The sequence below is a fragment of the Ylistrum balloti genome, unplaced genomic scaffold, assembly GCF_031769215.1.
Source record: "Ylistrum balloti isolate Yb309-2 unplaced genomic scaffold, AGI_CSIRO_Ybal_v1 Utg371872, whole genome shotgun sequence".
NCBI classification, from domain to species: Eukaryota; Metazoa; Mollusca; class Bivalvia; order Pectinida; family Pectinidae; genus Ylistrum; species Ylistrum balloti.
In genome coordinates, this window is record NW_026782925.1 from 422538 (window position 1) to 435692 (window position 13155).

A 13155-nucleotide genomic window follows, 5' to 3' on the forward strand; every position below is an offset into this window, starting at 1 on the left:
ATGCAAAGTTATTCGTTTCCCGATAAAATCTAGTTGTATATGTATCACTAAAATTGTATTCAAACTTGCATTTTAACCTGACAGTGTTTTGCACAACACTTTGCCGTCCTTAAAAAACCATTTAATAAAGAAATACAAATAAAAGAAAATAATCAAAACACGAGAAAGATTTCTGAATTAAAATTTATTAAAAAGATCTTTCTCTAATCTATACCACACATCAACTTTAAAACGCATGCGCATTCCAAAATAACTCCATAGAGTTTGCTTAACTATCAAAATAATTCACTGCCGTTAAGATATTGCTGTGGATCTGATTATGAAATGAACGTGTTATGAATATATGTGGTATATTCATCTTCATATATGCAATTCACGTGAATAATTCATTTAATCGCCATAATTAGAAGAAACAAATTAGAATAAAGCATATATCAGACAACAATTTTGACTATAAAGGTAACTGGACTACACTTTAAGGCATAGTCTACATCAATATCTTAAGACATTATTCAATTTTATCTAAATAAAATGGATATTCTAAATAATTAAACAGAAAATACGTCTCACAAAAATTGTATTTATTCTGTAATTGTATTCAATATTTTATATACCGCCAACTCAAAAATAAATAACATTGCACGTGAATTTAACGTCACCTAAATTCGCTTTAAAGACTGATTACTAATTCAAGCATGACAATATATTTCCGAGCTATTGATATAAGTATTTTCCCCTTACAAACAAGTAAAGGCAATGTCGATTGTGAAATTAACTGCTCTCAAATTAAGTCTCACTGAGGTATACTTTACCTGTAATAGACCCTACTGTGTGTAAGGCTGTATTTATATCTTGATTCAACAAAAGCATTAAGGCTTTTTTATCTACCTATTATATTAACTAAATCAAAGAACTGTAGATACGATAGTTTACAATGAACTTTTTATGATAGACACACAATATTACCACACAGACAACATATGAATAAATGTATATGTACTCCACATTACCAATAATTAGTTGTTTATATTACAAATGTAACCCATCCCGAACATTTTCACATACTCGCGACACATTCACCCGTACTCCTGTCAGTTTTGTGCGAATACATTTCAAAATGTACTTAAAACAAATTAATAACCTGATTCTTATTTATTTTCCGCTGCACACTTTTTAAACCATGAATTTGTACATTTTTTTTTCAATTATAAGAGTTATACATATAGTTTTGCATAAAAAAAATTCCCGAAGTAAGTGATTGTATCCAGATATATTTTTGTTACAATAAAATGCACAAATCTGCTATATTCTAGAAAATATGTTAGTGGCAAAGGAAGGGGAGATAATTGGGAAGATCGCTAGTAGAGGGGGCAGGTCTAGTATGTGTTAGTGAAGTTTTCATATCGGTATTTGAGGTTAATAGACGACCCGGGTCTATATTTGAGGAATTGTTATTAATAATCTGAATATTGCAGATGTTTGTGAAAATTAATTACCCTGATAGATCTACAAGGTGAGTGACCAAACTGAATATCTGTCCCGATATAATTTTATATAGAAATTTCAGTAGTTCCTATGGTTACCAAAACATTTTTGTTTTACTATGAAATTAATATGAGACTCACTTCCTCTTCGATTCATCTGATAGAGAGTCGCATTCCGGAATAACATAAAACCAACGGAATGTGGATTACTTGAAACATATCTTTATAATACAGAAGATTTACGTAATTGATAACAACAAAAGCAAATAAATAGACATAAGAAACAAACAGAATGGCAATTCGATACATGAGAAATATATTAAAATGAAAATTGATACGAGGAACATACTTTGTGTTATAATCCTACCACACAATATGTTCATGACGTAAATTGTTTTTTCATCTTTATTTAATGAAACTTAAAATCAGCTTTGATAGTATCAGGAAGTTGCTTCACCGGAAGATCGCATATTCTTTATCTTGTCACATGGATGAAGCAAAATATAGATCTGTTCAAAAAAATAACGAAGCACAAAACAAGATGTACTTGTTACGTCCTGGATGAGAACACCTTATCCCCGTTTAGGGTTCCGTCCCTTTCACACCATCCCGATAATGTTTGTGTTAAATTTATAATGCAAGCGAGTGGCATATTTCAAAGAAAGAACAGGCATCCTTCTTTATCTGTGAATGTGTGAAAGTCCTTAATATCCAAACTCCAGTCGTTTGATGTTAAATAAACTTGACGATCACCTGCAAGTGAAAAAGAACACGCTCTCAATCCTTTAAACAAGATAAGACAAATACTTAAATTTATGTATTAATATTTTTTGTGAAAGAAGTTGAAAAATAAATGAAGATGTTGATAGTGGGTTGTATACTACTGATTCAATCATTTTCTAGTGACTTCTATTTTTGCTACTACCGTAAAGTTCCAAATTTTCAAGGATCAGAATTTTCGCGATTTCCTTTCGAAACGAACGAAAGGTATTTTAACGAATGCAAGTTTCATAATCTGGATATGATAGGATATCTAAAACACACATATATCATTGTTTCACGCATTAATTTTTATGATCACAATAGTAACCGTAACAAAAGCGAAAATGTCATTCTCGCGAAAATTTTTGAGCGATCTGAAGTCATTTAACCAAGTAAAATATTTCCATCGTCTTTTTAACATTACAGGTTTGATAGAAATCATTAACATTTATGAAAATCATTCTCATATATACACATTTTTATTAGAATATTTAATCAATTTAGAATTCAAATATCAAATATGAGTGAAGTATGTTCGAACTTTACAACAAAATCGCGAGAGGAAGAGTATTCTTAGAAGGTTAAACTTATTCTCGATCTGACCCACCGAGAAAAAATGCACTTTACCGATATGGATTGTAAGATTGAATTATATTTTTTGTACGATATAATACACCGATATACGTCCATTAGGCAAACTTCCCGGGATATCATTTTTGGCGAACATCTTTTCTCGAGTACTAATTGAAATATAATACCAACAAAAACATCTTTTGCTCAGTGACGCCCTGATAACAGTGCCTTACCGTGGAGTGTCAGTGTTTAGGTAAGATTGACTCCCATTCTCTTCAGGGCCAACATCGCATTCACCGCTTTCTGCAAATACAAGACGGATACAGTGATAAGACTGGAAGTGAGGTATAAATACTTACAACATTTATTAGGAACAGTAGCGGGTTTAGGTAGAACTCACATAGGGATTCATTCCATCTGATTCTGGACCTCGTCAAGTGTATTTATTTGACCCAGTTTTTTATATCTAGGTTAAGCATTTATTTCAATTTATGACTGTTGTTAAAGATTTGTAGAAAAGACACGCAAATGAAAAATAATATTTCAATACAAATTTAGAGTTAAACTAATCAAAAATTGCTTAAAAAGCACCATCAATCAATTTAGTCATTCTAAGACTCTTCAGTGATGTTTGGGATCAAACAATGTGAAAATTCGGAACAGAATTTCAAAAAAATTAAACTTTTACAAAAATATTTTTTTCCAAACAGTGATTGCCACTTATTAAATAAATTATCAATATGTTTATTAGTCTAATCTGATTATCTTAAGTGTCATGCGAACGTACACGTAACTTGAAATTCAACTGAAAATATATATGTGTGTTTTTCCTACATCAAAACGTTTTGGTTACCATCTATTTGTAAAAGAGAATTGTCAACTGCTTCAATAGTTCAATAATCACCCAATTAAAGTCTGCAACAGGGTTTAAGCTATTGGAAATTTACCTTTAATGAATGACTCGGACGTTTACAAACATGAACAAACAAAATATGAAAAGAATATGATTTCACGATTACAACACGAGATCCGTTTGGTTTTCAGGCAATTTCTTGATTTTTTCAAAGCAGGTTATGCCTATATTAAAATTTCATTCTTTGACACAACACGAAATGTTTTTAGTATGGTAAATATCTTTACCCGAGAATAAATATCAATATTTTGTCTTCGTATGTCAGTGAAAAATTGGAGTGTGATCTAATCAAACCAATATAACCAATGGATGTCTGAACGTATAGAACTGAAAGAGCTTTATCAATGTTTGCTATATATGTCAAACCTGGTTCACATGTACTTTGGAAATCAAACACTAGCGTTAATAAAAGGCGATCAGCTGTCATTTCTAATTAAACGTCCTTGAAAAGTCTATCCCCTAAAGTTAGAATTAATATTTTTATTTTTTTCATTTATTTCCAATTCAGATGAGTCTCTCAATCACTATCATTTTAGCGTTAATTAAAAAAAGTTATATGACACATGCGAAAAATGTAGAAAATACATCAGAAAAGGGGAATCTTTGGAACACCTCGAGAGCTTACCTAAAGCTACATTATAATTTCATTCTCTATCTGTAGCTAGAATTCAATATGCAACTTTCAGTGCTACCAGAATCGCGACGTAAATCAACATGTAGTATTACAACCTAAATCTACCGTCAGTGCTACAAATTAGATTATTTCTATGTTTTTTCTAGAAGTTTCGATAAGAGAGAATCTAAAACATGCATTTTCAAAAAGAACACTGATAAACTACTTTCACTTTTCATGTATTTAACATAACAATACACCAGTCTGTCTGCCAGCTGATTTATTCTTCGAACAAGAATTATTAATTCGAAGAAGGATGTTAGAAAAAAAGTCCAAAGCAACAGAAAAGATCTTCAATTTAGGTTTTAATTTCTCATTATAATTGTGTCCCTAAACCTAAAACTAGAATTAATGTTTTCTATCAATCATTTTATGAACGGACTTCATATGATAAAACTTATTCAACAGTTATGCATGTTTTTAGACGAATATCTTATGAATGTATGGTATCAGCACTTCCAGGGAGTAGCCAAATGATGGTCTAGATGGTGTTCCCAGTCAGTTTGTTATTGTTGATGGGGAAATACACAATTGAAATATATACTAAAGATTACAGCACACTGTTATAATGAAGAAACGTCTTTAAAAACACAATTAGGCCGTAATTAAAAAATATATGTTCCATAGGTTGAATATGAAGGCGACACAATGAGGGTATTATGTAAACATATCAACAATGAATCTGGAATGGTTTATACTTGGTTCTTTTGATGGGGAGGAAACAATCTGGTGACACTACATTTAATAAAAACAGTCATGGCTTACCTTTCATCAACTAATGCTACAAATATACATGTTTACACTAAAAAAGGCAAAAATTGGTGGCTACCAGTTAACGACGCACGCTGATAATAGTCTCACCTGTGTTAATACATGGCTGTAAAGAATACAAATGTTTCTGAATGGCGAGTACATCTGTAATAACCTAATCCATAATGATATTAAGACAATAGAAATAAATTCTAATCATAAAGTTGACTCATATAATTTTTAACGTTTTACTAAATGAATTTATCTCTAGAATATATGAGAACAAAAATCCTGCAAAAAAAAAGAAGAAAAATGTCCAAGAATGTTATTTTTCGCAACATTATCTTCCTCCTGATAAACTATTTATTCGCTTTTGTTGAAAATCATGATATTAATGTTGATTATTATATCAATATTTGAAAACAATTTGTATGATACAAACAAAAACAAACGAGTAACTATGGACATTTTCAAAATAAAGGACTTTTCAATAAGTATTTGAAGAGGTACGAACATCATGTACAGATTCGAGTAAAAACATGTAATTGATGATTGACGTAAATCATTACTTACAAACAGCATCCGTTCCTAACAATAACTAATTTTTATTACCGATGTAAAAGGAACCCCTGTTGTTTGTTTATTAAATAATGTACCGTTATGCCTTTGTTTCGATGGAGTCAATTGTTACTTGCAAATAAAGCGGTTAATGGACTGAAAGTCGTAATAAGCATTATTATTTCCCTCAGACCTTTGTTGTGTTCTGTCTACAATTCGCATCGGTTCAGCACAGCAAATGTAAACACTTTATAGCAACTTAACAACAGAGTGTTATATTTATAGTATGATCCTGGCGAAGTTGTCATGGTATTTTTTCATTTCAAAAACAGTTTTATCGCTTTAGTAAATTACATTTTTATGATATAAAGGCAAGAATTTGTTTTCAGCAAAAAAATATTTAAATGCATTCTGTTATTGTAAAGATCTCTATCTTCACGTTCACAAGATGAGGTACTAAAAATCATTGTGAAGGAATCTCCACACAAAGTCATGCGAGCAAAAATAATTCTTTTCGGGAAATTATCAACAGCAATTACAAAATTAAGTTTACATTAATTGAGAGTCTAGTCTTTCATCAAATGACCACTGTCCACTACAAGGATATCGTTCTTACCTGCCACTTTCGCCGGAAAACGAATTTTCTCAAACGTTTCTTTGACAATGACCTTTCGACCGTTACTTCTCTTTTCACAGACCGCTGAAATACCAAAAACAACGTTTATAAAGTTTTCACGTTCTAGTTCATTTCACACATATATGTCGAAATAAAATATAATGTTCAACCAATATGAAATAACAGTTTTTATTCAACCAATCTAAACGTCGATATCTAGAACGAATTCGAAATTTATTGGAAACATTTGTACTGCATCGCTATATCCGTCTGATTCTAATGGTAACATAATAATGTTCTCGGTAGTATCTGATTTATTGAAGATTTATCGGGAATAAAACCTACCCGAAGCCAACGGTGTTCCATACATTCCTTTGAAGACATACGCTTCCTGTTGAAGAAAAAAATGCATGAAAATAAGTACTAAAAAATCGCAATTTCTACATTTCTGAGAATATACTGGATTTCGCCATACATAAAATTGCTTTGATCTGCTAATGAAAAAATATCTTAAATGAATGTTTGTAAAGTTCCCTTGGTTCTATAAAAATCATTTCTCGTAGGTTTCATTATCTATTTAAGATAATATGAGCCATTTTCTTTAGGTTAACGATATGACATTTATTTTTCCTTTAAACTGTTTGACTGACTCTCTCATTTAAATAAAAAGTAGTATATTTTGTTAATAAATGTTTGATAATATTAATCCTCATTCACCTTACGATTGACTTTCTGGGTAGATATCAGATGAATACTTACTTGGGATCTTTTACCAGAAGATGAGAGATGAAATCTTTTGCATCCATTGAAATACTTTCAAACTCTTCCGCCGTGAAATCCCATTTAGCATATGTTACATTTACAAGTGTTTCCGCTTCCGCATCACCCATGAACGGAGATAAGCCAGACAATCTGAAACAGAAATAACATTGATAATGATCTGTATGCTAAATTGAAACACATAAATGACACTGAGGTGACGTTTTACACATCTCTCTAGATACAGCTTATCACAACCCCATACTCTGTATACATATTTATAGTTATTGGCGATTTGGCATGCACAGTATCACTATATCATGTAAAAAGTTATTTTGTTTGTTTGTTTTTTTATTTCTGTTTATGTTTACTGTTGATTGAGAGATATGTAAGTCATTTAGATATAATAAAATAGATAAATCTACTTAAAGTAACTAAAAATAAATAGAAAATTAGATTTGATGTTCTTTGAAGTATTTTGGTGTGTTAGTGATGCTTAAGTAACCAAGTACTTGGTGGTATGGTTCACTAGGCAACACAAAGTCACCCCTGTGTAAATACACTTCGACGTAGCAACGGTGAATAAATAACAATCCGTAAATATGTGCTCGTCGAATTGTGCAGGCTTATTGATAATTTCCTAAGTAATATTTTGTCTATCATTTGTCGGCCATTAGTTTTTTTATTTTACTTTAAACTTTTTCAGAAGATGTGACCATTTTTTCGTTTAATTTTCACTTTTGCAAATACTTATAGTAAAAAATTGAGAATATCTAATTCAGTTTACTATTTTGTTTTTTATCTTATAAAAAGGGTTGTAATGGAGTCGGATTTGCATGTGTGATTCCTGTTATGAAAGACAAGATATTACATATGCTGGAATGTTGTTTACTGTTATAAGATATCAGCATTGGTGATATGTTGCTGCTGGAATAGCGACCCATTTTAGTACATTACAAATATGTTATTTTGAATAGCTATGTAGCTTTAAAAACGAGAATCAAAGCCTAACTTCAGTTTATAATTACTATGAAATTGCAGTTAAGTTGATTGGGGCTAAAGTGGGAGTTAATATGATCACAACAGACTGTACTTGATGTTCCTAATCAGATTAACTATACTTTAAAGGGGTTTTCAAAAAGACTATAAACTCAGAAATGAACAAAACATTAGATTGGTGATGAAGGAGGGTGTGTTTAGATAAAGTTCAAATATGACGTAAAAAACATTCTTTGAATTGTCAGACGTCAATTATAAAATACCACTAAGAAACGTGTAGGCTACGCATTCGGAGAGTAAAGAAACATCATTTTTCTGACGTCAAACGTTACTTTTTGTAGACTGATATATGTTGCTATGTAATGACATTGGTGTGCATGTGTATAGATTTTTCACCTGATCTTTACAAACGCTTTGCTTATGTAAGTAAGCATGTTACAACAGGTGCGTGTTATCTGTTGGTCTAGTTAGAACCGAGGTGATGTTATCACTGTAGGAATATACGACCGGAACTGGTAAGGTTATATATACATACAATGCGTAAAGATGCACTTCTATATAAACATTAGAAGGCAATAAAATGATAACATTTCATTTCAGTGCTTGCATTTCCAGATCTGCACTTAAAGGCAGGTCATATAAAATATACAATGTCTTATGGATACTTGCTACCCAGGATCTATCAAGCAGATCTTCTCAAATGAATTTTACACACATATAAAACATTTTTATTAAGTCATTATTGTTCTTTTTAAGAATACTTTAAAAATGCAAAGATTTTCACCATAAGAAAAGTCCTTTACTTACAACACATAACATATCACGCCTACACTCCACATATCCGTGGCTGGAGACACGGGGTCATAGTTCACAACTTCCGGTGCCATGAATTCTGGGGTTCCAAAGAGAATCCGCAGCTCATCTTTAGGTGTAAAAGATCTAGCCAGTCCGAAGTCAATTATCTTTATTCTGTTTCCCTCTCGTGTTAGACAAAGGATATTTTCTGGCTGCAACACAACACATAACAACATGGATCAAATGCTATACTCATTGATAAAAAAGCCACAAAGTATAGTTCAATTAATACAACATAATACGTTTTCGCTCTTTGTCTGCTAGTTAAATACAGATTAAAAGCAGAAGATACACAGACGTGTACTGGCATGATTCTTTGAAAATATGCATATTTTTATCTGATGATGAATGAGCACATTCGTTATCTTCATTCAACATGGATGTAACCTAATGCACATATTTGATTTAATGAGCATTCAACATTCCCAACGCAATCACCACTATCCTCTTCGCAACTTCCAGTCTCTCTGATTATTCTGAAGATATATATATGTGTGTGTGTGTTTTTCTTATCTAGAACTAGAACTTCACAGCCTTCTGTTACGAGCAACTATAGAAGTAGTGCATGTCGATAGATATTTACAGAATAGATGCACAACAAAATATATTTATCTTTCAGAATCCAGGACAAAAACGGAATAAACACCAAAACGATATAAGTTGTGCTTATCATTGCATTAATTAATTGTTTATCGATATATAAACAACCCATGGTATACCTATAGTTTTTACTCATTGATCCTCTGTTTTTATAAATATATATTTCCCGAAAACCACGTTTTTTCCCTTTTTTTAAAAATATTTTCTGATTTGATGAGTTCGATGTTGAAGACACACGCCACCATTGTAGACTTCAAGAATGTTTCACGTGATTTGTCTGTAAATGTCCATCATCATGCGGTAAATTTAGTGTATAATGTTAAACGTCGGAGCAGTTTTAGGAATTATGTAAACAAAACGAAACAGGGTGTTGATTTGAAAAGTTCAAGGCGCCTGATAATTGGTAGTATTGAATGATAAGTCGACACGAGATTGCTAAGCTTTCGAATGTCAGGTTAAACCAGCTCTTAACCTCCGTGTACTTATTATAACTGACAACAATTATGGATACCATATGTACCGACACTTATCCGAAGGAAGCATCTCTGATAACGAGACTAGAGAGAAGATGGGATCTTTGATTTAACGTTCTTTTAGCAAAATATATGTTAAAAATATACATTCGAAACATAAACACGTGTTTTGCATTGGCTACCGAAATTCACTTTACGTCCCACACTCTGTAGCCATGTTGATGTACACCAGCTACTTGACCTTGACGTAAATATACTCAAGGTTAAAGTAACTAGGCATGGTAACCTAACTCAGCTACATGTATTAAACCTCAGAGGAGCAACCGTAGTCGTTTCTATTACTATATTTAACAGACGTGAAATGAGTGTTATCTTTACTTCCAGTTCAGAGGAAACGTGTTCAGTTTACAACACATCATGGTGCCGATATGCCCGTTAGCCTGTCTTCTAGCAAAGACAAGCAATACAAACATCTTGATGATAGGGATTTGGCTTCCTTTATACGAGAGTATTCGAAAGTTTTTTTGACGGATTTATCCGTTGTAAACACCGATAAACACCCAATAGAGTTTTCTTTCTGGTGTCTGTATAACTAAGGGAACGCTAATTGGTAAAGGGATAATAGTAAACAAAAACAAAAAGAAAACAATATCGTGTTTGTTTTGTTACTAACTTAACGTTTTATCCTCGCAAAATCGTAGGATGAATAATAATACTACGTATATACTTTAAATCAAACAGCTCAGTTTTTTCTATCAATATTCCTTAGATTTAGATTCTTTACAAACATATAACATTGTCTGGTAACTACACATCAAGTAAATCTGATAGAAAGATTTTAAGAAGATATGTATGAAGAATTAGAAACTCACCTTCATGTCTAGGTGAAGTACATTTCGTGCGTGCATAAACTCCACCCCTTCACAGATTTGCCTCATAAACATGACACAAGCTTTCTCAGTTAATATGAAATCGTCGTTTATTACACGTTCAAACAGTTCCCCTCCCGATATTCTGTAAACATCAACAAAATCGTACATTACATTGTTTGCGTTTTAAATGTAATAAAAAAGCCAGAAAATACTGGTACCTGGTCAAGCTCAAATGAAATTACAAATGCTACATGGAAGTATAAAGGGCAAATGCAACGACCTTATAAAGGTAAACAGAATATCACTATAAATGACAAAAATACAGATGAGGTTAGAGTGTCATGTCGATATATAACCGATATAATGCCACTCATGTCGATATATAGTCAATATACTGCCACTCATTTCTATATATAGCCGATATACTGCCACTCATTTCTGTATATAGCCGATATACTGCCACTCATTTCGACATATTGCCACACATTTCACTGGTCCAATTTAATTCATTTATACTGTTTCAATATTTATATATATAACACTGAACGGCAGTATATGGGGTATCGACTTTGGGTTTGTAGGTTTTCGTTATATCAAAGGATATTGTGGAGAGAAGTATAGATATTAGCTATGACTGCTATCTGTCTGTGGTGATATCAAAATTCAATATAATGTTTTCTAGATACAAAACGTGTAATAAAAACGAAGGCATTTGTAGATTCCGATGTCTTTTAAGTTACAAAGAATCTTTCTTGTGTAGAAATGGACTTTGCTTCCAATTTCATAAACGTTCACGAACGTAAAGATTTCCATTGACAAATCACATGACGTAAAGGAAATGTAATTGGCATGCTAATTTTGTTGGTTTCAAAGCGTAAAACCAAAGCGGTGAAGTTGAAATAAAATCTGAACTTGAACTAGGTTCATGGAAATTAAAGACACTTTCCGTTGTTGGTTAGAAGTTTCTGCTTTCTCTGATAATTCTCTTCAAAGGGATAGATGCTAACAACTTCAACAATAATATCTGTTTCACGGGACGTTCATCGTTTGTTTTTATGCATCATTACCTGACGTAAGGCAGCATAACCCACGCTCTCAATAAAATACAAGAACAAATGTATGCATTGAAGTATTGTTGTTATAAATAAGAGCAATTATTCTCATAAACCTCGCCCATTACACATCACAGACCTTATAAACAAGTAAACAGACACGCCCATATTGTCAAGATCAGGAGGTATAACGTATCTCAGGCCTCAAAACCCATTCATAAACACGCTGAAGTAACTATCTCGGTGACATCCATGACGCATCTGGTCTCATGATATAATGAATGTCATATCGGGTTATACATGGTGGCTTTTAACACAAGTGTTTTTTATATCAGGGTTGGTATTCTGAAATCAACAGCTCGTTGGTTGTTTACTTTCTCTCATCTGATACGTAATTATACAATTTAAAGATATGAAGCTTTTTTGTCTTCTTTTGAGAGAGTAAAAAACGTCCAAGATATCCTTAATATATTCTCTACAGATGAAATTATCAAGATTATGCCAACATGTTAACATAATCAAAATCCAAATTCAAATTTCAAAAGCTATGAACAAAAGAAAGATTTGCATTGTGACTCCTGAAAAAAAGTACATGGAGAATAAGAACACGTGTCCCAGAAGAGTAAGCGTCTTCTGTTTCATCAACGACATCCACCATGTAAAACTTGGCCAATCCTAGTATCAACGACATCCACCATGTAAAACTTGGCCAATCCTAGTACGAAATGTCATGTTCTCAAATGAGAGCAAGGTATAAAACGGAACCAAAAGACAAACTAATGAGCATCAAACATTTAATTTAATTGTAATAAAATTGGCGATAGCCTGTCAAAAATGAGAGCATTAATCTCCTTAGGCATCTAAATACGCAACTTTCAGTAAAAGGAGAAGTGAACATATAACCTATGTATACCGATAATGTAAAAATTAACTTATCTGAGAAGTACCTAAGGCGATACCGTGAGTTGGTATTGATATAAAAGCTGTTGATATTTATTTTTAGTGAACATGCCTGCATTTACTATCTTACGTAACGATGTTTATATTTGGGCTTTAGATATTTGAAAGTTGAAGTAGCAACGAGATATTGACGCTACAAGTCATATACCGGAACCTCAGATAGGCAATTATATACATACTCAAGCCGCCTATGACCTGTTTTATCTGATTGACGAAATTTCACTGAACGATGTATAATTTATCTAAAATAAAACCT

At 32.2% G+C, this 13155-nt stretch overlaps 1 protein-coding gene across 2 annotated transcripts in view; it reads right to left on the reverse strand.

Moving 5' to 3' along the window:
• Positions 1-207: 207 nt before the first annotated feature.
• LOC132563814 (myosin light chain kinase, smooth muscle-like) overlaps positions 208-13155 on the reverse strand; it is a 36925-nt gene continuing 23977 nt past the window's right edge. For both annotated transcript variants that reach the window (XM_060228569.1, XM_060228568.1), the window contains exons 5-11: positions 10888-11029; positions 8895-9094; positions 7089-7241; positions 6675-6720; positions 6330-6413; positions 3053-3122; positions 208-2237 (exon numbers count right to left, since the gene is read on the reverse strand). In XM_060228569.1, coding sequence (XP_060084552.1) covers positions 3069-3122; positions 6330-6413; positions 6675-6720; positions 7089-7241; positions 8895-9094; positions 10888-11029 — 679 coding nt within the window. In that variant the 3' untranslated portion in view covers positions 208-2237; positions 3053-3068. The remainder of the gene's footprint in view (positions 2238-3052; positions 3123-6329; positions 6414-6674; positions 6721-7088; positions 7242-8894; positions 9095-10887; positions 11030-13155) is intronic.